Here is a 19,890-nt window from a genome sequence, read left to right as displayed (position 1 = left end):
CTACAAAAATGGATTATGTTTTTGCGGTCGGGACTTGGGAGACCGAAGTTAGAACATGGGGGAGTTTTTTTGGGAAATAAAATAAATAATTCATAATTGACATGCAATGATTACTCAAAATGCTATGGTAATTTAATTTCGCAATTGTTAGAAAAAATAAAAAACTCTTGGCTCTTATTTAAAATGAACTTCAATTGACTAAAAATTGTTCCCAAAAACACTACACTAGCATACCAAATACCTGGGTGGGTATTTCCGTGGTAAATGATTCTCAAATCTTCAAGTTGTAAGCTGTCTGCATTAAGTAACAAATAACCAAGTTCAAAAAGTAAGTTAAGGCTTTTAGTTATCAATATTAATGCAAAAAGTCATAGCAATGCAACCTTTATGCTGATTACATTACTGAAATTGAGTGGGGGATTAATAGCATGTATTGAAAATTGTATGTTTATATCTTAAAATTTAATAGCAGTGTTTTTAATTTGATTAATATTTGATATATGTTTTATTTTTTATTTTTTTGGGTACCATTGATTTAGTAGTAGGCCACTTACTAATATTGATTTATCTCCAGCAAGTATCGCAGAGATGAATGCTACAAGAGATGGAATTGCAGCTTTTATGTGGCATGATTACATACGTAATGCATAATGTGTATCATATATTTTTTTATAATTATTTTGTTTAAAGCATGTGTTGTAATATATATCTTAATTATATGGTGTAAAAACAATGACAATGTCAAAAAAATTTTAATTAATGTGAATTCTTAAACTTTATTATCATGTAATTTTTTTATATTAAATTTGGTTAAATTATTTTGTTGTATTTGTGTATTAGCTAAATAATTATTTTATGACTATAAATATAATGTAAATGATTAGTAAAAACTGTTTTTGAAAAAAGCATACCAAACGCATATTCTCTGTTTTTATCATTTTCAACTGTGTCTACCAAACGCATATTACTGTTTTCAGTTTTAAAATATAGGATACATAAAATGATACCAGACGCATATTTAAATTCGAAATACAGCAACTGCAAAATACCATTTTCATTTTCATTTTTATTCTCTAAAAATACAAATTCAAAAACAATACCAAACAGGCCCTAAAGCTCTCACAAGAATCGCGCACCCACATCCACCCAAAAAGGCAAAAAATGAAGTGAGGCAACAGCCAACAGTTGCACCTTCGTATCGTTGCCTCACACCCACACAAGACCCAACAATTGCAGCCACATCATTCAGCAATCGTCGATTGAGTTCAAACTAGAGCAAACGCGACACAGCTACACGAGGCCAGCACGGCAGCACGCGACGCAGCAGTGAACTCAGCAGCACCAACAGCGCACGCAAACCAACAACAACCATCACCAACTCTACCCCAAGTAAGCTTTGATTTTTTTTTATTATTGTAGAAATTCTGAGATTACTGAAGCCATTGTTGATGTTGTAATGGAGAGTAGTTTTGTGGAAGAATCGAGAGAGGGAGAATGAAGAAGAAGAAGAAGAAGAATGTTTCATTGTTGCCATAGAAAGTGGATAACGAAGAAGAAGCATTGTGTTTCAGTTTCAGCCACAAGTTCTTTTAAAAATTATTGAAGGGTATTTAACATTTACCTAGTTTATCACTTTTAATTTGCAGGTTTTTATTTGATAGGCACTTTCTCGTTTGTCATTAAAATTAAGCAAATTTTTCACTTACATGTATATTATTGTCTTTTTTTATTATTATGAGATTTAGAGGATAATTGGTGGTGTTGTGGGAAAATTTTCCATCAATAAATGAAAATGCCATATGCAGCTCTCACACAATAAAAAAGAAATAAAAATAAAAATATATTAAAAATACAAGCTCGGCCACGCCCAGCCCTCTCAAGTTTGGACGGGCTTTTAAAGGGCTTGGGTTTTTTACTAATTACATGGGCTTGGGTTTGGGCTTGAAAAAATCCGGCCCAAACTTACAATTTACCAACCTTAAATATTATTGATTGAAGGGGCTATGAAGGGTACCATTGGACTTGAAATGGATGATCTACACAATAATAGTTTTAATACTATAAAACAGTGATCTGCAGAGTCATACGTGCCTTCTAAAAATGACTGCTAGCATAACTACGCCATAAAACCACAATGATCTACACAATAAAAATTTTCCATCAATAAATGAAAATGCCATATGCAGCTCTCACACAATAAAAAGGAAATAAAAATAAAAATATATTAAAAATTATTAAAAATACAAGCTCGGCCACGCCCAGCCCTCTCAAGTTTGGACGGACTTTTAAAGGACTTGGGCTTTTTACTAATTACATGGGCTTGGGTTTGGGCTTGAAAAAATCCGGCCCAAACTTACAATTTACCAACCTTAAACATTATTGATTGAAGGGGGCTATGAAGGGTACCATTGGACTTGAAATGGATGATCTACACAATAATAGTTTTAATACTATAAAACGGTGATCTGCAGAGTCATACGCGCCTTCCAAAAATGACTGCTAGCATAACTACGCCATAAAACCACAATGAGTTACATTGCACAGCCACCATTTTCCAATTTAAATATTGCCAATTTGGTTGTTAAAGGTGGTAGTGAACTTTGAAACGCTGCTTAATCATGGCAGTCTTGCTATGGTTATTTGTATTGGATGGCGCATCCATGTACGACACATTCATTTATCTAGCAATGTTGCCACCATTACGTAGATTAGAGAATATCAAATCGATTGACAGTATTTGTATTTCTGTTCATTCAGTTATATTTTTTTATGATGGTGCCGTCATTGTTGTTGCAGACACTGTAATAATTTTTAGTAATGTTATTTTGATTTTTCATTTAATTTATAAAACTTAAATATTAATTTTAATATTCAATTTTAATCTCATATACTTATGTATTAATAATATTCAAATTTATTGATGAATATTAAATAAACCAAATCCAATGTATTTTGGATGGATTTTATTCAATTTATTTTTTATCAGATACTTGAATATCCAACTTGAATGGATTTGCTTGCTCTCCCTAACTGTCAACTCAATTAACTACTGTATTGAGTTCAATTTAAAAATTTCTAATATGATAATTTGTTTATGATACGATTAGTTATTCAATTAATTATGCTACTTGACTTATATTATAATCAATAGATAGGTGTTGAATTTTCATATTTTTAAAAATCATTCATTTGTATTTAAAATAAAAATTTATTAGAGTTCAAGTAGATAGCACTCCACAATTTATAGAAAATATAAAAACATTAATGACTATTTAAAATTAGGTGTGGAATAACAAATGTCAATGCATTTAAATGTAATTAAATTTATTCTTTTTATTTAAGGATAAAAACTCAACCAAAAATACAAAAATCCTTATTTCAAACAAACAAAAATGATTTTGCAATTCATAAGCTAACACTTTATTATTAGTAGTAAGTTAATATATTTTTATTATATAATCGAATAATTGATAGTATAATAAATAAATATTATGTTATAAAAAAAATAAAACATTAACTATGTAGAATATAAAATTAAATTTATTTTTACATTTTGTACATTCCATCTAATTGAGATAGTAAAATATCTTGTGTCAAAAAAAAAAAAGGACACTGAATTTGAACCTTACTCACATAGGTGAGAGGAAATTAGTTGCCGTTATGACAAAAAAAATCATATTTATATTTATCATCAATTATAGATAGTAAATAACATATGTAGTTTAACTATATATTAAATTAATTAATAAGAAAAATTATTAATTTAAATATATATATATATATATATATATTTATAAATGTAGTAATAAGTCATTTAATTGAAAATCTAGTTCAGTAGTATAAGAAATTTATAATATTATAGGCTTTTAAGTCAAAATTTTAAAACTTTTGATTTTTTTTTATTTTGCATAAATAACAAAGACTTTTAATGTTAATAACCCAATATACACATTAAAGCTATTGCACTACTTTTGGATAAAATCTAAAGATCGATTTAAAAAAGACAAAAAATGGGGTATCAAACCCCTTCGATAATATAGCTGGACCTTTTTATACAAATAATCTCTTTATATAGCATCAATTTATACAATTTTATTTATATTAAATAATTGTGAGTCTGTCATCACCCATCATTGTGAGTCTATCATCAGTCATCAGTCATCACCCATCTTTTAACTTTGATAGAAATGATACAAACACAATAAATCATTTTTTTCAGATAAAAATATTACATCTAATAGTAACATGATTGCTCATTGCAATGCCACCCCATTTTTTACTACTATTAACAAAACCGTTGGTGCCAATTGCCATCGCTTTTCCCGCGGAATCACCAATCGAATATCCTTAATCACTACAAAGAGTTGACGATTCGTTCTTGTCCATTCGATCATTGTATTTTCCTCCACTCAAGGACCCACATAAAAAAAAAGTAATTTTAAAAAATGCGTTTTGAAATATATAATTGAAAATAATAATTATTTCAAGGGTGTGGCTACGTCTACCAGAAAAATTATACCCAATAATTTTAAGTAATGTTTAGTTATTAATATATCTTAAATTATTAAGGATAACTTTTATGTTTTGCACTTTGTGAAGTTATGTTACAACTTACAACCATGGTTTGCCGAGGTCTAAATATAAAATATATAATCTATACAATTATAACTTTGGCAAATGGAAATTGATCCTTTACTCTTTTTTTTTCTTTCAGGGTAAATTTTAGATTATTTCTTAGTAAATTGATTATTTTCAAATCATTTTCCTTATATTTGAAGACTTCAAGTTACCCATTTTTGTTTAAAAAGATTAAAAAAAAGAGTGGGTTGATAATTTTTTTTTGTCTTTTTTAACAAAAATAGGAGGTAAATTGGTGTTTTTAATGTAAAAAGAATGATTTGAAAATAATCAATTTATGAGGAGATATATAAACGGATGATTCAAAAATAATCAATTAATCTTTTCTTTTATATTTTAAGGTAACTAGATATACAAAATCCAAATCATTTTTTGATCCCTCATCTTTTTTATGATTCGAATTCATATGATTAATTAAATAAAATTATTTAAAAATCACTCTGGACTTAGGGTGCACTCAAACTTAGGGATGGTAAGAAAATCCGGATTCGACCCACATCCACAAAGATGCGGAAGATCTGGATCCTATATTAAAAAATACAAATCCGGATCTACATATAAGTGCATAAGAGAAATCGAATATCTAGATCTGTATTATTTTATAATTAAATTATTTGTCAATTAAATTTCAATTGAAAAATATATAAGTTAAATTATTTATTTAATAAGTATAAGCATAATTAACTATATAATCTTTATTGACTTTGAAAAGTATGTGGTGTTTTTAATGTCAAAAGAATGATTTGAAAATAATCAATTTATGAGGAGATATATAAACGGATGATTCAAAAATAATCAATTAATCTTTTCTTTTATATTTTAAGGTAACTAGATATACAAAATCCAAATCATTTTTTGATCCCTCATCTTTTTTATGATTCGAATTCATATGATCAATTAAATAAAATTATTTAAAAATCACTCTGGACTTAGGGTGCACTCAAACTTAGGGATGGTAAGAAAATCCGGATTCGACCCACATCCACAAAGATGCGGAAGATCTGGATCCTATATTAAAAAATACAAATCCGGATCTACATATAAGTGCATAAGAGAAATCGAATATCTAGATCTGCATTATTTTATAATTAAATTATTTGTCAATTAAATTTCAATTGAAAAATATATAAGTTAAATTATTTATTTAATAAGTATAAGCATAATTAACTCTATAATCTTTATTGACTTTGAAAAATATGTGGTGTTTTTAATGTCAAAAGAATGATTTGAAAATAATCAATTTATGAGGAGATATATAAACGGATGATTCAAAAATAATCAATTAATCTTTTCTTTTATATTTTAAGGTAACTAGATATACAAAATCCAAATCATTTTTTGATCCCTCATCTTTTTTATGATTCGAATTCATATGATCAATTAAATAAAATTATTTAAAAATCACTTTGGACTTAGGGTGCACTCAAACTTAGGGATGGTAAGAAAATCCGGATTCGACCCACATCCACAAAGATGCGGAAGATCTGGATCCTATATTAAAAAATATAAATCCGGATCTACATATAAGTGCATAAGAGAAATCGAATATCTAGATCTGCATTATTTTATAATTAAATTATTTGTCAATTAAATTTCAATTGAAAAATATATAAGTTAAATTATTTATTTAATAAGTATAAGCATAATTAACTCTATAATCTTTATTGATTTTGAAAAGTATGTTAAGAAATAATAATAATAATAATAATAATAATAATAATAATAATAATAATAATAATAATAATAATAATAATTAGAGAATATTGTAATGAACTGGTTTACTTTAGATTTTTTATTTTTTATGTTTGATTTATGTTGTGAAATTTTTATTTACAAATTTATAATGTTGTTGTATGTTATTTATGTCTAATTGATGTCGAATTTTTTATTGTTGAATTATAATTAAATTTTATTTGATATTATTAGGTAAATTGTTGAATTTAAAATTATATTTAAATTTATTATTATGTAAATATGGATATCTAAGAAATATGCTCACAATCTATACAGATATTAACCGCATTCAGATCCACATATTTTTTTACAGATTCAGATCTAAATGTACCTATATCCGAATCGGATCTAGAATTTGGCATCCTTACTCAAACTAATCCTATCCAATATTTGTAAATATTTACCTGTAATGTAGTCTTGCAATTGTTATATGTTTCTATTGACTGTAGTTTTGTTTTAATTAAAGGAATAAAAAGAAATACAAATTTACGTACACAAAATATGACATAATAAATTATTATCTTATCCACGCGGTTTAATATCTCCCGTGCGTTGTGCTCTGCACATCATTGTACCTGGAACAAGAAAAGCATAACACAAGGCAAAACCAAAAAACTTTTCGCGGAAAGCGAAAAATTTGTCCGCGTTTTCGACTATAAAACCAGCAAAAACCCCCTCATCTTCCTCCATTGACTCTGTTTCCAGTTCCCACTTCAAAAACAAAACCCCCAAAAAAAAAGTTTTTGTTATTCAAACTCAAATTTATTTCATCAATCAATTAAAATGGAGGGTGGTGGTACCGTGACATGCGGGTCGTGGATCAAGCGACCCGAGAACGTGAATTTGGTTGTGTTGGGCAAGTCCAGCCAGGCCAGTTCATCCCCCTCAGTGCTTGAAATTTTCTCCTTTGATCCCAAAACAACCTCTGTCTACACTTCCCCTTTGGTAAAAATATTCTTTTTTGAAAAAAAAAGCGAAAAAGATTTCGTTTTGAATTGATTTTTGATGTTTCGTTGACTTTTCTGATGTGGGTTTGTTTTGTTTTTGGCTTTTTTTTTTTTTGAAGGTTACTTATGTGTTTGATGAAAGCGAAGGCGATCCCATGACAATTGCTGTGAACCCGAGTGGTGATGACTTTGTTTGCTCTACAACTAATGGTGGCTGCAAGTGAGTTTATTAGCTTTTAGTTTGTTTGATTCATTACTCTGTAATTTGATTGTAAAGAGTTGTGTTTTTGGTCAGTTTTTAGTTTAAATTTATAATCTTCAACTGAAAAGTGGGGATTGCTTGTAAGCTTAAAATTTTATTCTTAAGTTAGGGAGAAAGGCACCAAGTTTTAATTTTGAAACAGTTTGCTAATAATGCCCACTCACTTTGACATCTAGTGATTTCGTTCCTTAATAGTCGTATATTAAAAGCCACACCACCTTAACTTCAAACATACCCTTGATCCAATGGATCAAACAATGGTGTTAGTTGAAGTCAATAAAGAAAAGTTTGATATTGCGAAGTCAATGATTATAATGTTGGATTGGAATGGGCGGACTGTTGAGAATTGGTGTTCTGTTCTAAGTTGAAATAAACTGTGTCTTATTTATAACTTCTGCTTGCACTTTGGCTTTTGTGATAATATGTGGTCTCTGCATCCTAAGTTGTGTTATCTTATTTTTGAAAGTAAGTGGTGAGATAGATGGTGGAGCCTAATTGAGTTGAGAGAAGCTGTTTCTTTAAACGCTTGGAAACTGCTTGTTTGTTTTAACTGAATTTATTGCAAAAAATGTTTCCTATTTAAATTGTCTTTTGTTTTAGTTGGTTGATATGGCTCTGTATTACTGATGTTTTAGTCTGAGTTGTTTTCAGCCTGTAAATGGATTTAAGACTAGATGAATCTTTTATCCCTTGAGTTGATCTTTCTCAAGTGTTTTCGTTTGTAGACTGATTTTAGCCAAACATTTTCAAGAGGTTTACTTCAATTAGTTTAGTCTTCAGAGTAGGTATTACTTTACAAAGTGAAATTATACAGCTAGTCAGGCTAGCAAAACTATCAGCTTAAGAGGTTGTAATGTAGACTGATTTATTCCCATGATGTGCAGATTGTTTGAGGTATATGGTGGAGCAACAGATATAAATTTACTGGCCAAGAAAATGCCTCCTCTTCAAGACGCTGGCCCACAAAAATGCCTATCCTTCAGTGTGGATGGATCTAGATTTGCTGCTGGTGGAGTGGTAAGCAATGCTTTATAATTTGATCTGTTGTTATATCCACTGTTTCAATGGTGTGAAAATATCCCAGAATTTAATATATTACAACATTCTATTGATTACTGCATTTTTTATATGACAAGCATGCATGTCTGACATCTTTCTAACCAATGGTAGGATGGACATCTCAGAATAATGCATTGGCCAAGCCTGCGCATCATTTTAGATGAACCAAAAGCACACAAGTCTGTGTTGGATATGGACTTTAGGTAAGCATCAAACTAATTCGTTTGTGTGTCATCAGAAATATGTCATGACATTTCTAATGTTAACCTCTATGTACTAGGGGCGGGGTTTGTGGAGAGATGATTTAATTACCAGTCATGCCATGCTTAAATGAAAACCAACAATAATAATAAACACAAATATATGTATAAGTACTAAATTTTATGGTAAATGCAATAATATAGGCACCTTTTAATAAAATTGTACAGGAGTTTGACACTTCCATAACTGGGTGCTGAAACTTTTGGTTATGTTTATCTGATAGCCTAGATTCAGAGTTTTTGGCTACAACTTCTACTGATGGTTCTGCTAGAATATGGAAAACAGAAGATGGTGTTGCTTGGACTTTCTTAACTCGCAACTCGGTATGATTTATCTATCTATGGTATTGGAATATTTGCTAGAAGTTTGCCTTACATGGAAAAAACTTTTAACATTTTTTTTTTTTGGTGTGTTTGGGGGGGGGGGGGGGGGGGGGGGGGGAGGACCATGCAGGATGAGAAGATTGAGTTATGCAGATTCTCCAAGGATGGGACAAAACCATTTTTGTTTTGCACAGTTCAAAGAGGTATATTCTCCCTCTTGTTTGATGTACAACATTTTACTGAGCTATTGTTAGATTATAATTTAATCTGAATTAATATCAATGAAACAGGTGATAAAGCTCTCCTTGCGGTTTATGATATCAGTACATGGAACAAAATTGGCCATAAGAGGCTGCTTAGAAAGCCTGCATCTGTATTGTCTATCAGCTTGGATGGGAAGTATCTTGCTATGTAAGCTCACGATGATACTGTTTAAAAATTTGTTGTCAGTATGTGGGCGTGTGTTACTATTTTTCTAGAAAATATGAACTCAGTGTCTGATGTATTTTTTTGAAATGCTTAAATTGCTGTGATTCTTATCAATGTTTTGAGCCAAAATTTGTCATTGAGCTAATATACAACTCTGTAGCCATTTGGCGGTGTTTATGTGTTTCGCTTTCATTTTCACTTGTGACTTTGTTTTAACTGACGTTTGATTTTTTTATTTATTGTAGGGGAAGCAAAGATGGGGACATCTGTGTTGTCGATGTGAAAAAAATGGAAATCAATCATTGGAGTAAGAGGCTACACCTGGGTACCTCCATTGCATTAGTTGAGTTCTGTCCCACCCAAAGGTAAGATTCAAATGGTAACACAGATATATGTCATACATAATGATCAACACATAGGAATGCCTTGCCTTTTTGTTTGATCAACAACTTTAAGGGCTGCCAAAGAATTAAAATATTCTTTTATTCTTTAAAAAATCTGTTTGGTAATTCCAGAAATTATGCGACAATCATCCCGTATTGACCTTAATAATTTATAAGTGGTTGGGTTGTGGTGAGACCCTTGGACCTTTTGATTCAACTGGGAGGTCAGGAGTTCAAATTTCAAAGCCACTTTGGGTCACTAATCTGGCATATTTACATCTCATGAGTATTCCAATTGACAAGGTTGTAGGAACCGAAAATAGTCTCTAATGCAGGAATCTTTGAACATAAAAGGTTCGAAGGATTTTTACGTACCATAAAAAGAAGTTGACTGCATTCTTATATTGTATTAGAGCTCTTCTACTGAAATTGAACATTTGATGTAGCTTTATAAGTCATTTGCAACCAATTTTTTTCTTCACAGTTCCTCTATTTTAGTTCTTACGTATTAATTCTTCCTCTCATCGTGTGGTGCTTTTTCACAGGGTGGTGCTTACCGCTTCTAAAGAGTGGGGAGCTATGATCACCAAGCTAACTGTTCCGGCAGATTGGAAAGGTCTTTCTTTGTCTCTCTCTCACTCTCACTCTCAAAATTCAGTGTCCTAACCATTTTCTTTTTTGACTTTGTGCAGAGTGGCAGATTTACTCGTTGCTTTTAGCTCTATTTCTGGCATCGGCTGTTGTATTTTACATTTTCTTCGAGAACTCCGATTCATTTTGGAATTTTCCTGTTGCAAGAAATCAACATGGAGGACCAAAGATTGAATCCATTCTAAGAGATCCGCAGTCGTCGGATGATCAAAATATGTGGAATGCATTTGATCCATTGGATATGTGATCAAACTATGTGGAATGCATTTGAACCATTGGATACTTGAGCACTTGTTAGATTCAATCACCAGAAAGTTATGAAGTCATAAATGAAAATAATTTTTACTATCATCAATGTGCCTTTACATTTAGATTGTAGTCACTAGTCAGTAGCGCATTGTATCATGCAACTTATCATAATTTTTTTTTTTTAGGAAAATGTGGCTTAACATGGGCTGCCATCCTTACTTCGATCTCCATTGTATTGAATTCTTTAATGCACGTACTTTCTCTTTCTATTTATTATCTTGCTGACAAATCACAAGTTTGTAAAATTAACATTGCTTTTGTAATATTAGAGAATGTACAATTAGATTGCTCTATTGCTTATTTATTTAAGATCCTATTTTTGAGTCATTTTTGTAAATTTTGTGAGGAAAATAGAAATTGCTCCGGTATTTAGCTAATTATAAAAGGAGGACGACACTTTAGTCCCTTTTAGAAATTGTTTTTATCAGTTAGGTTTTTAATACCTTATGTGATTCCTAGTGTTCAAGTAGTTATACAAAAAAGGGTTGATTACCTCTTGAAGATGTGTTTCAACAAATTTAAAAAAGGTGATACATATTTTAAAAATACTCGAGTGAGTGACCAACCATTAATTTTGCCATTAACTTTAATGTAAACAGTAAATTAATTACAAAATAATATTTTTGTCCCCGAAATTAATTATAAAGTGATGTTTATCTCCTTATAATAGCTACAAAATAATATTTCTATCCCTACAATTAGTTACAAAATATGTTTTTACCCATACTCAATTCTTTTTATTTTTTAAACAGAAAAAATTATAAAAAAAATCATTTAGGTGTATTTAGCGGATTGTTTTTTTTTGTTAAATCAAACAAATCTTTTAAAAAAATTTCTTGTTGAATCCAATTTTGCCGTTAATTTAATAAGAAAATTTTGTTTGATTCAACAAGAAAATTAAAAAAAAAATTGCATGATTTAACCAAAAAAAAGCTCGTTAACTACACTTAGACGTAATTTTTTTATAATTTTTCTATTTAGAAAATAAAAAAATTTGATTAGGGGCAAAAACATATTTTGAAACTAATTGTAGGGATAAAAATGTCATTTTGTAGCTATTATAGGGGCATAAAAATGTCATTTTATAATTAATTATAGGGGAAAAAATGTTATTTTATGATTAATTTACTGTTTATGTTAAAGTTAATGACAAAGTTAACGGTTTGTCACCTGATCGAGTATTGTTAAAACATATGTCACTTTTTTAAAATTTGTCGAAACATATGTCATTCAAAGATAATTAACCCTACAAAAAAAAAAAAAAACACGTTGTTGAAGAGTAAACATCACATATTACCAAATCAATAAAGTTATATTTACTTAGTTGACATACTTAGTTTGTATTTTAATTGATGCAATAAACGATGTGTCACTATCTAATTTGTTCAAGTGATAGATTAAAATTCAAATTAGATATTCCAACTAAATAAAGCATCGCATCCCTCTTTACAAAAATATCTCAACCGAAACTTTTCTTACTTTAGTTATCAAAATACAGCATTTTGGATAATAATAATCGAAGTATGCAATTGCGGTGTATTAGGGTTAGATTGTATGTCACCTAGTGTTTGACTGTCTGTCTACTATCAGTTAACGGTCCCTTTAACGGCGAGACCATAATTAGCCTGACATTATACTTTGGAGGCATTATCATCCAAAATGATCTCTTTTGGTTATAAAATTAAGGGGGGGAAAATTAATTTAGGTCATCTTTGTTAATTAATCCAATTTTCGTGTAGAATGCTTACTTGTTCTTCATTTTAGACTACTCAAATTAAAACTACGACAGTAACAAAATACAAAAGTTCGGGACTTTTAAAACAAAGAAAAGAATACAAAAAAAAAAAAAAAAATTCTGGTCAAAATTTAATCTCATAATGCTTAGAAATTTGAAGGAGATCAGCATAGTATTTGAGAATCCAAGCATGAACGATGTTCACTTCAACCTGTCGCTGCATTGTTAGCCAATCTGGATCATCTTTCTTTGCTGGCAATATATCTAAGCAATGTGAACCTGCTCCAATTAATTCACACACAAGTATTTAACAAAAAGCTAGTAAAATGATCAAATCAATTTTGTACTGTTGAGTGGCATTAGCGGTCAAAGTTGGTCAATGAAGTTAAGTGATAAAAACGAAATTAGAAAGTATTTTTTTTTATTATATGATGATTGTGCAAACTACTGGTTTATTTAATTGAAATTTTTAAATACTATATATATGTGTGTCTGTGTGTGACATTTTGTAAATTGCCGTATTATTACACAAAATCACACAAAAATTAATAACAATTTGCGATTCTATTTTTTTTTTCAATTTCACTAAAAAATAATTATAAGTTGTGTACCATTTTTTGTAGGCACTGCTAATATGCTGTCTGATATATCTTCCAGGACCCTATAATTAGCCAGGAAAAAGAAAATATATAATTCGTTTTTTTAAAAAAATTTTAATAGCATAAACTTATAGTAATTGTTAATTTTTAAGTAACTCCCAAATTCTTAAGCTTACCCAGCAGTACTATAAGGATCATGAAGGCCACTAGAGAAAATAATATTACTACCAAACCTTTTTAAAACAACTCTTATATCCTGCAAATTAAAAAGAGAGAGAGAGAGGGAGAGAAAAAAAAAAGGACAAAAATGAGGTTAAATTTAAATTGAAGAAAAAAAAGAAAGAAAGAAATGTATTACTAATTTGGAACATTTATTTAGACTTACAAGACCACCATAATAAGTAGTAATCCAATGTGTTCTTGGAACCACTCCATAAGAACTCTTGCATGAATCCATGTATTCCTTTAGATTAAATGGTTCTGCCGGAAACATTGATTTGTTTTTACCAATACCAATTGGCATTACAATTTCGCTACATGTCTGCATGACAAACCAAAATAAACAATGAATAACAATATTTTTTTTTATCAATTATAAATAGTGATATGACTTAAAATTATTTAACGTTAGACAGATGTAAAAGTGAAAACGCATTCACCGTCAACTAAGTTGCAATTAGGGGTCGGGTTCAGTTTCATCTAAGACTTAATTTAAATTAGATCGTTGGAGAGAAATGAGCTTATTTAATTACCTTCCAACCCCAGCCATTTAATGTTTCATCAGAAAAAAATTCACCAATGTTATAGCAAGATTTTTTCCCCCATGAAGCTACAATTCCTGAGAATATCCGGGCGACGGTATCTGTGCCTTGGGAAGCTCCATCTATACCGTTACAAACTTGATTTACTGGATAATTCGGAGGCCTATCATATTGAGCTGCTACGGTATACATGTTTTCTAAATAATCCTTCAATTCCGAAACACTCTTCAAAGGCCTGTAGAAATTTAGGTTCATTCAATAAATAAACTTTACAGGAGAGTTCTTTTCTGGGATATATGTTACAAAATCCTGAATCCAAATACTGTTGTCCGAATTTTACAAGACATGAATTAGAATCAGAAATAACATTTGCATTGCAATTAATTAAAAGAAGAAAATGTAGAAGGATGTAAACGAAGAGAAGAAAAGTAATGTGAATAGTACTTGCAAGTTTTAAATTTTTTACTGAGGAAAGCAAGTCCATTTCTTTTGGCACCGGTTTTATCAATTGCCGCCCATGACCTTTTTATGGTTGCGTAGCAACTCTCACTGGCTTCCTGCATCATTGATTAAGATTCAATAATTAATTTTCTTTTTAAAAGGAATCATATAATTTTAATTAATATATTAATTATTTTGTTTTGCTTTACCCTAAAATCTTTAGTGACTCGAGAATAATATGCATCTGATGGTGTAATTTTATCAAAGTAGAGAATTGGAGCTGAAGAGGCCACTTCTCCCAATGCAATATGAGGATATTTCAAGCGAAACCATGCAGCAAGCACTGATGTATGACAACAAATCCGCAGACAAATGAGTAAATCTCAACTGAACAAGAATTCGTTAGTTGGGAGATAAAATAGTTTGTATCATAATTGATGTAATAAATGACGTGACATTGACACAAAACGTGATTTACTAATTAATATAAAGTAGCTTACTTCCTCCATAAGATCCTCCAACAACGATAATTGGAGACGTTTTAGCAGATAATTTTTCCTTGATATGTAAGAGAATCTCTGCATAATCTGCCAAAGCTTGAGCTGAATTGAAATATCCACGCAGAGTTGCATTCTTTAGGGCATCTTCACTTGAAACAAATGGTACCGATTTCCCATAAAAACGATGCTGCACAAAAAAACTAATCATCAAATTAGAACAAATATTTTACCCAATGTATCACCAGGCCAATAAGGTCACATTTACCCTTTACCACTGTATTTCTTCTGCTAGTATTCTAACAATGTAGATAAAATGTGGCATTAAACCTTTGTCAAGGACCCAAATGATAGAAATAAATTTTAAAAAGATAAAAGTGTCAATTTCTATTCAAAGCAAAGCAAAAATCAGAAAACCTTTTCTACTCACCTCTATATAAACTTGTAAAGCTTTAAATCGATGAGCATTATCAGAAAGCCATTCAATGCCACGAAGGTCATCATCAAGACTGCTCTCTTCACCAAGATAAGCCAAAATTGGCGCGGCCGCGGCTCCACCGCCGCCGCCCCAGTGCTTAAAGTTCAACACATATCTCTGCGGGAATGTTAAATAACTTTCTGGATTATAATTAAAGTGATCGAGTGTTTGATCATAATACAAAGTTTTGAGATCACTCTTTGGTTCTGAAGAAGTTAAATTTTCACTAGGGTTTTGAAAAATATTAATTCCACGAAGAACACCAAGCTTCGGGATGTACTTCAATAGTGTAGGAGAAGCCAATTTTGTGTGAAGAAGAATAAACAAGAGCCATGCAAGGCAGTGAACTTTGATTTTAAGGGCTTTCATGGCAGAGTTTTGGCTTAAAGATTAGTGGGACAAGTGAGTATAATGCTTATGTGGTAAATATAAATCGAGTATTTGAGATTTTCTCCAAAATTCCTTCAATATCGATGTGTTAGTTAAAATATTCTAGATTTGTTAATTGTTATTATCTTAATAAAATCATGCATATGTACTGTGTCTCCAAGATTTGATTGATCATTTGATTGTAACTAATTTCTGAACTTTGACTGTATTCTTTTATTATAATCAGGAAAAAAGGTACTTACATCCTTTGGGAAAATAATCATGTAGACCTTCAAGTTTTAAAAGAAGAATACTAATACCTCCTTTTTTTTTTACCACAATACCCTTTGAATATAGTAACTAAAAAATTAACTTTAATTTTTTTAATGAATAAAAATGTAATATAGATAATATCTTTTCCCTCATAATTATGATATGTAATATGTAAGGATTCGAATTAACAAAAACAAGGAAAAGAAAAGAATTTAGAGAAAAGAGTAGCTTTGGGAAATAAATTATCTCAATCCCCCTCTATTCAAATAACTTCTAGATTTTTTATAGGAGCCAATTGGAAATGGATTAGGATCCTCTCTCAGTGTTTTTCTCTCCTAATCTCTCCTAGTCTTTCAAGTTCAATGGAAAAAGCTAATTTAATTGTAAATAAAATAAATAAAGCTGGTTTAATTGTCAACATCAAAATTTTAAATCTGATCTTACCCACTTATTTCACTAAGAGAGATTAGGAAAGAAAAAACAACAGGAGAGGATCCTTGTCTATTGGAAACACACGATCTACATTACTAACTACACTACTACCAGCCCCTAAGAGAGTGGTCAAGTTGGTAATAACATGAAATTTATAGTAGTTGACCACCCAGGTTCGATCATTAGAGGTAGTAAGGGAAAAGAAATTTTAAAAAAAATTTGAGCTTTGCCCACCTCCTTAAAAAAAAAAGAAGAAAAAAAACTACACTTCTCCCAACAAAAGATATACTAAACAGTAATATATGAAACAGAGGAAACAATGGGAACAACGGGTAATATTGCATATGTAGTTAGTGGACCCCATGTCAAGCATGTTTTGTTTAAGCACAACTAATGACTATGTCCTAGGCTCCTCTTCTCAAGCATGGCTTCACTTAAGTTATGTGGGAAGCTTGTTAATTGCATGGATTAGTGCTTATATTTTGGAGTCGTATCATTCCCCACCCCATAACAAGTGTTCTTCTTAAGTATCATCTTTGACTAGTGCTCCATCTTTTTCAACTAGTATCGGGTGTTGTGAACGGCAAAGAATCTTCAATTATGAACGGCAACAGGCTTTGGCAATGGTGGCCAGGAACATATTTCTTGTCATAATAATAACATAGCCCTTTTTCACGATGAGCCCATGCTTTTTGGTTAGTCAACCGCTGGATAGGAAGAGGAGCAGTGACATTGGTTGTTTGGTGTACTTTAGGAGGGGGCCTAAGATCCCTACAGAACTATTTGGGATTGGTTACTACATCATGGAAATAGGTGCTGGTTGATAAAAGCGACCGGTGTGTCGGTCGAGTGAATTCCGCTCCTCAATTAGCCTTGCACACCAGTGGTGTCAGCTAAGCTAGAGGATTGTTAAATCTTGACATTTGGTCCTATCTTATTCTAAAGACCTGCAATGAACCAACCAACTAAAAAAGTTTTAGGTTAGCCATCAACCTGATCTGAAAGTTTTTCAAAAGTTTCGTGATACTCGACCAATGCGGAAGTTCGTTTTGTCAAAGTTTCAGAAGAGAGCTCATAATTTGTTGGACCAAAAAGGAGCCAGATGGCTTTGGTAAACTTGATCCAAGTCTATGTTACATATAATTTAATATACAGCAAACCAAGAGTTGTCGCCCATAACAATCCAATTGTTTCACATGCTGCAACTTTTTAATTTTGAGTGACAATTCAGGAGTTGTTGTATGTTACATATAATGTAACATAACACAACCCTCAATTGGATAGCGTGCATTTAAATTAAGTTAAACTATAATATTTAAGTCAATCAGTTATATCTACCATTGAATTGGATATAAATCATTAGATCTAAGGGTCATTCTATAATGCCGTAACTAAATTTACGGTATTGATGTTGTAATGGACGTGGACCGTTAGATTTGAATAAAAAATCTCTACTATTAATTCTAAATAAATAGGTAACCTGTTACCTAAATAGCAGGTAATTACACTTTTTTGTTCAAGTTCCAGGTTACATTTACCAATTTTATGTGTAATTTACAAGTTTTATGACACTTTTACAAGTTAATGTTGATTTACAAGTTTTATGCAATATTTACAAGTTTTTGTTTTGTTTACAAGTTCTTCATACAATTTACAACTCTAACATTAATTTACCTATTTTTCCATTACTTTACTAGTTTTATGTGTGGTTTACATATTTTATGTTTTATTTCACACTTAATGTGAATTTACTAATTCTATGTCATTTTTCAAAGTTTTTGTTTTGTTTACAAGTTCTTCGTGCAAATTACAATTTCAACATTAATTTACCATTTTTTTCATTAATTTACGAGTTTTATGTGTGGTTTACATATTTTATGTTTTATTTCACATTTTATGTGAATTTACTAGTTCTATGTCATTTTTATAAGTTTTTGTTTTGTTTACAAGTTCTTCGTGCAAATTATAATTCCAACATTAATTTACCATTTTTTTCATTAATTTACGAGTTTTATGTGTGGTTTACATATTTTATGTTTTATTTCACACTTTATGTGAATTTACTAGTTCTATGTCATTTTTCTAAGTTTTTGTTTTGTTTACAAGTTCTTCGTACAAATTACAACTCCAACATTAATTTACCATTTTTTTCATTAATTTACTAGTTTTATGTGTGGTTTACATATTGTATGTTTTATTTCACACTTTATGTGAATTTACTAGTTCTATGTCATTTTTATAAGTTTTTGTTTTGTTTACAAGTTCTTCGTGCAAATTACAATTCCAACATTAATTTACCATTTTTTTCATTAATTTACGAGTTTTATGTGTGGTTTACATATTTTATGTTTTATTTCACACTTTATGTGAATTTACTAGTTCTATGTCATTTTTCTAAGTTTTTGTTTTGTTTACAAGTTCTTCGTACAAATTACAACTCCAACATTAATTTACCATTTTTTTCATTAATTTACTAGTTTTATGTGTGGTTTACATATTTTATGTTTTATTTCACACTTTATGTGAATTTACTAGTTCTATGTCATTTTTATAAGTTTTTGTTTTGTTTACAAGTTCTTCGTGCAAATTACAATTCCAACATTAATTTACCATTTTTTTCATTAATTTACGAGTTTTATGTGTGGTTTACATATTTTATGTTTTATTTCACACTTTATGTGAATTTACTAGTTCTATGTCATTTTTCTAAGTTTTTGTTTTGTTTACAAGTTCTTCGTACAAATTACAACTCCAACATTAATTTACCATTTTTTTCATTAATTTACTAGTTTTATGTGTGGTTTACATATTGTATGTTTTATTTCACACTTTATGTGAATTTACTAGTTCTATGTCATTTTTATAAGTTTTTGTTTTGTTTACAAGTTCTTCGTGCAAATTACAATTCCAACATTAATTTACCATTTTTTTCATTAATTTACGAGTTTTATGTGTGGTTTACATATTTTATGTTTTATTTCACACTTTATGTGAATTTACTAGTTCTATGTCATTTTTCTAAGTTTTTGTTTTGTTTACAAGTTCTTCGTACAAATTACAACTCCAACATTAATTTACCATTTTTTTCATTAATTTACTAGTTTTATGTGTGGTTTACATATTGTATGTTTTATTTCACACTTTATGTGAATTTACTAGTTCTATGTCATTTTTATAAGTTTTTGTTTTGTTTACAAGTTCTTCGTGCAAATTACAATTCCAACATTAATTTACCATTTTTTTCATTAATTTACGAGTTTTATGTGTGGTTTACATATTTTATGTTTTATTTCACACTTTATGTGAATT

At 30.1% G+C, this 19,890-nt stretch overlaps 2 protein-coding genes across 2 annotated transcripts; one reads left to right on the top strand and one right to left on the bottom strand.

Moving 5' to 3' along the window:
* The first annotated feature begins 6,927 nt into the window (after positions 1-6,927).
* On the top strand, positions 6,928-11,317 carry LOC102629777 (SEC12-like protein 1). The gene is made up of 10 exons (XM_006485176.4): positions 6,928-7,317; positions 7,439-7,539; positions 8,466-8,598; positions 8,752-8,843; positions 9,125-9,224; positions 9,355-9,427; positions 9,515-9,635; positions 9,899-10,018; positions 10,582-10,652; positions 10,729-11,317. The coding sequence occupies exons 1-10, from the start codon at positions 7,156-7,158 to the stop codon at positions 10,932-10,934; spliced, it is 1,179 nt and encodes a 392-aa protein (XP_006485239.1). The 5' UTR covers positions 6,928-7,155; the 3' UTR covers positions 10,935-11,317.
* Positions 11,318-12,855: 1,538 nt separating this feature from the next.
* LOC102630872 (uncharacterized) lies at positions 12,856-15,876 on the bottom strand. The gene is made up of 9 exons (XM_006485269.1): positions 15,460-15,876; positions 15,033-15,219; positions 14,742-14,875; positions 14,536-14,648; positions 14,083-14,326; positions 13,716-13,871; positions 13,507-13,586; positions 13,343-13,392; positions 12,856-13,010 (listed from the first exon to the last, which is right to left on the bottom strand). The coding sequence occupies exons 1-9, from the start codon at positions 15,874-15,876 to the stop codon at positions 12,856-12,858; spliced, it is 1,536 nt and encodes a 511-aa protein (XP_006485332.1).
* Positions 15,877-19,890: the final 4,014 nt, after the last annotated feature.

The sequence above is a fragment of the Citrus sinensis genome, chromosome 4 (assembly GCF_022201045.2).
Source record: "Citrus sinensis cultivar Valencia sweet orange chromosome 4, DVS_A1.0, whole genome shotgun sequence".
In the NCBI taxonomy this organism is placed as follows: domain Eukaryota; kingdom Viridiplantae; phylum Streptophyta; class Magnoliopsida; order Sapindales; family Rutaceae; genus Citrus; species Citrus sinensis.
This window is presented reverse-complemented; position numbering and strand designations above follow the sequence as displayed.

Bases quoted from the DNA above. Each gene is read 5' to 3' on its own strand.
- LOC102630872 (XM_006485269.1), bottom strand. From the start codon at position 15,876: ATGAAAGCCCTTAAAATCAAAGTTCACTGCCTTGCATGGCTCTTGTTT. The intron at 13,872-14,082 runs GTAATTAAATAA...TTTGTCATGCAG, and splicing joins TAAATGGCTGGGGTTGGAAG to ACATGTAGCGAAATTGTAAT. The intron at 13,393-13,506 runs GTAAGCTTAAGA...GGCTAATTATAG, and splicing joins GATCCTTATAGTACTGCTGG to GGTCCTGGAAGATATATCAG.
- LOC102629777 (XM_006485176.4), top strand. From the start codon at position 7,156: ATGGAGGGTGGTGGTACCGTGACATGCGGGTCGTGGATCAAGCGACCC. The intron at 9,428-9,514 runs GTATATTCTCCC...TCAATGAAACAG, and splicing joins GTTTTGCACAGTTCAAAGAG to GTGATAAAGCTCTCCTTGCG. The intron at 10,019-10,581 runs GTAAGATTCAAA...GCTTTTTCACAG, and splicing joins GAGTTCTGTCCCACCCAAAG to GGTGGTGCTTACCGCTTCTA.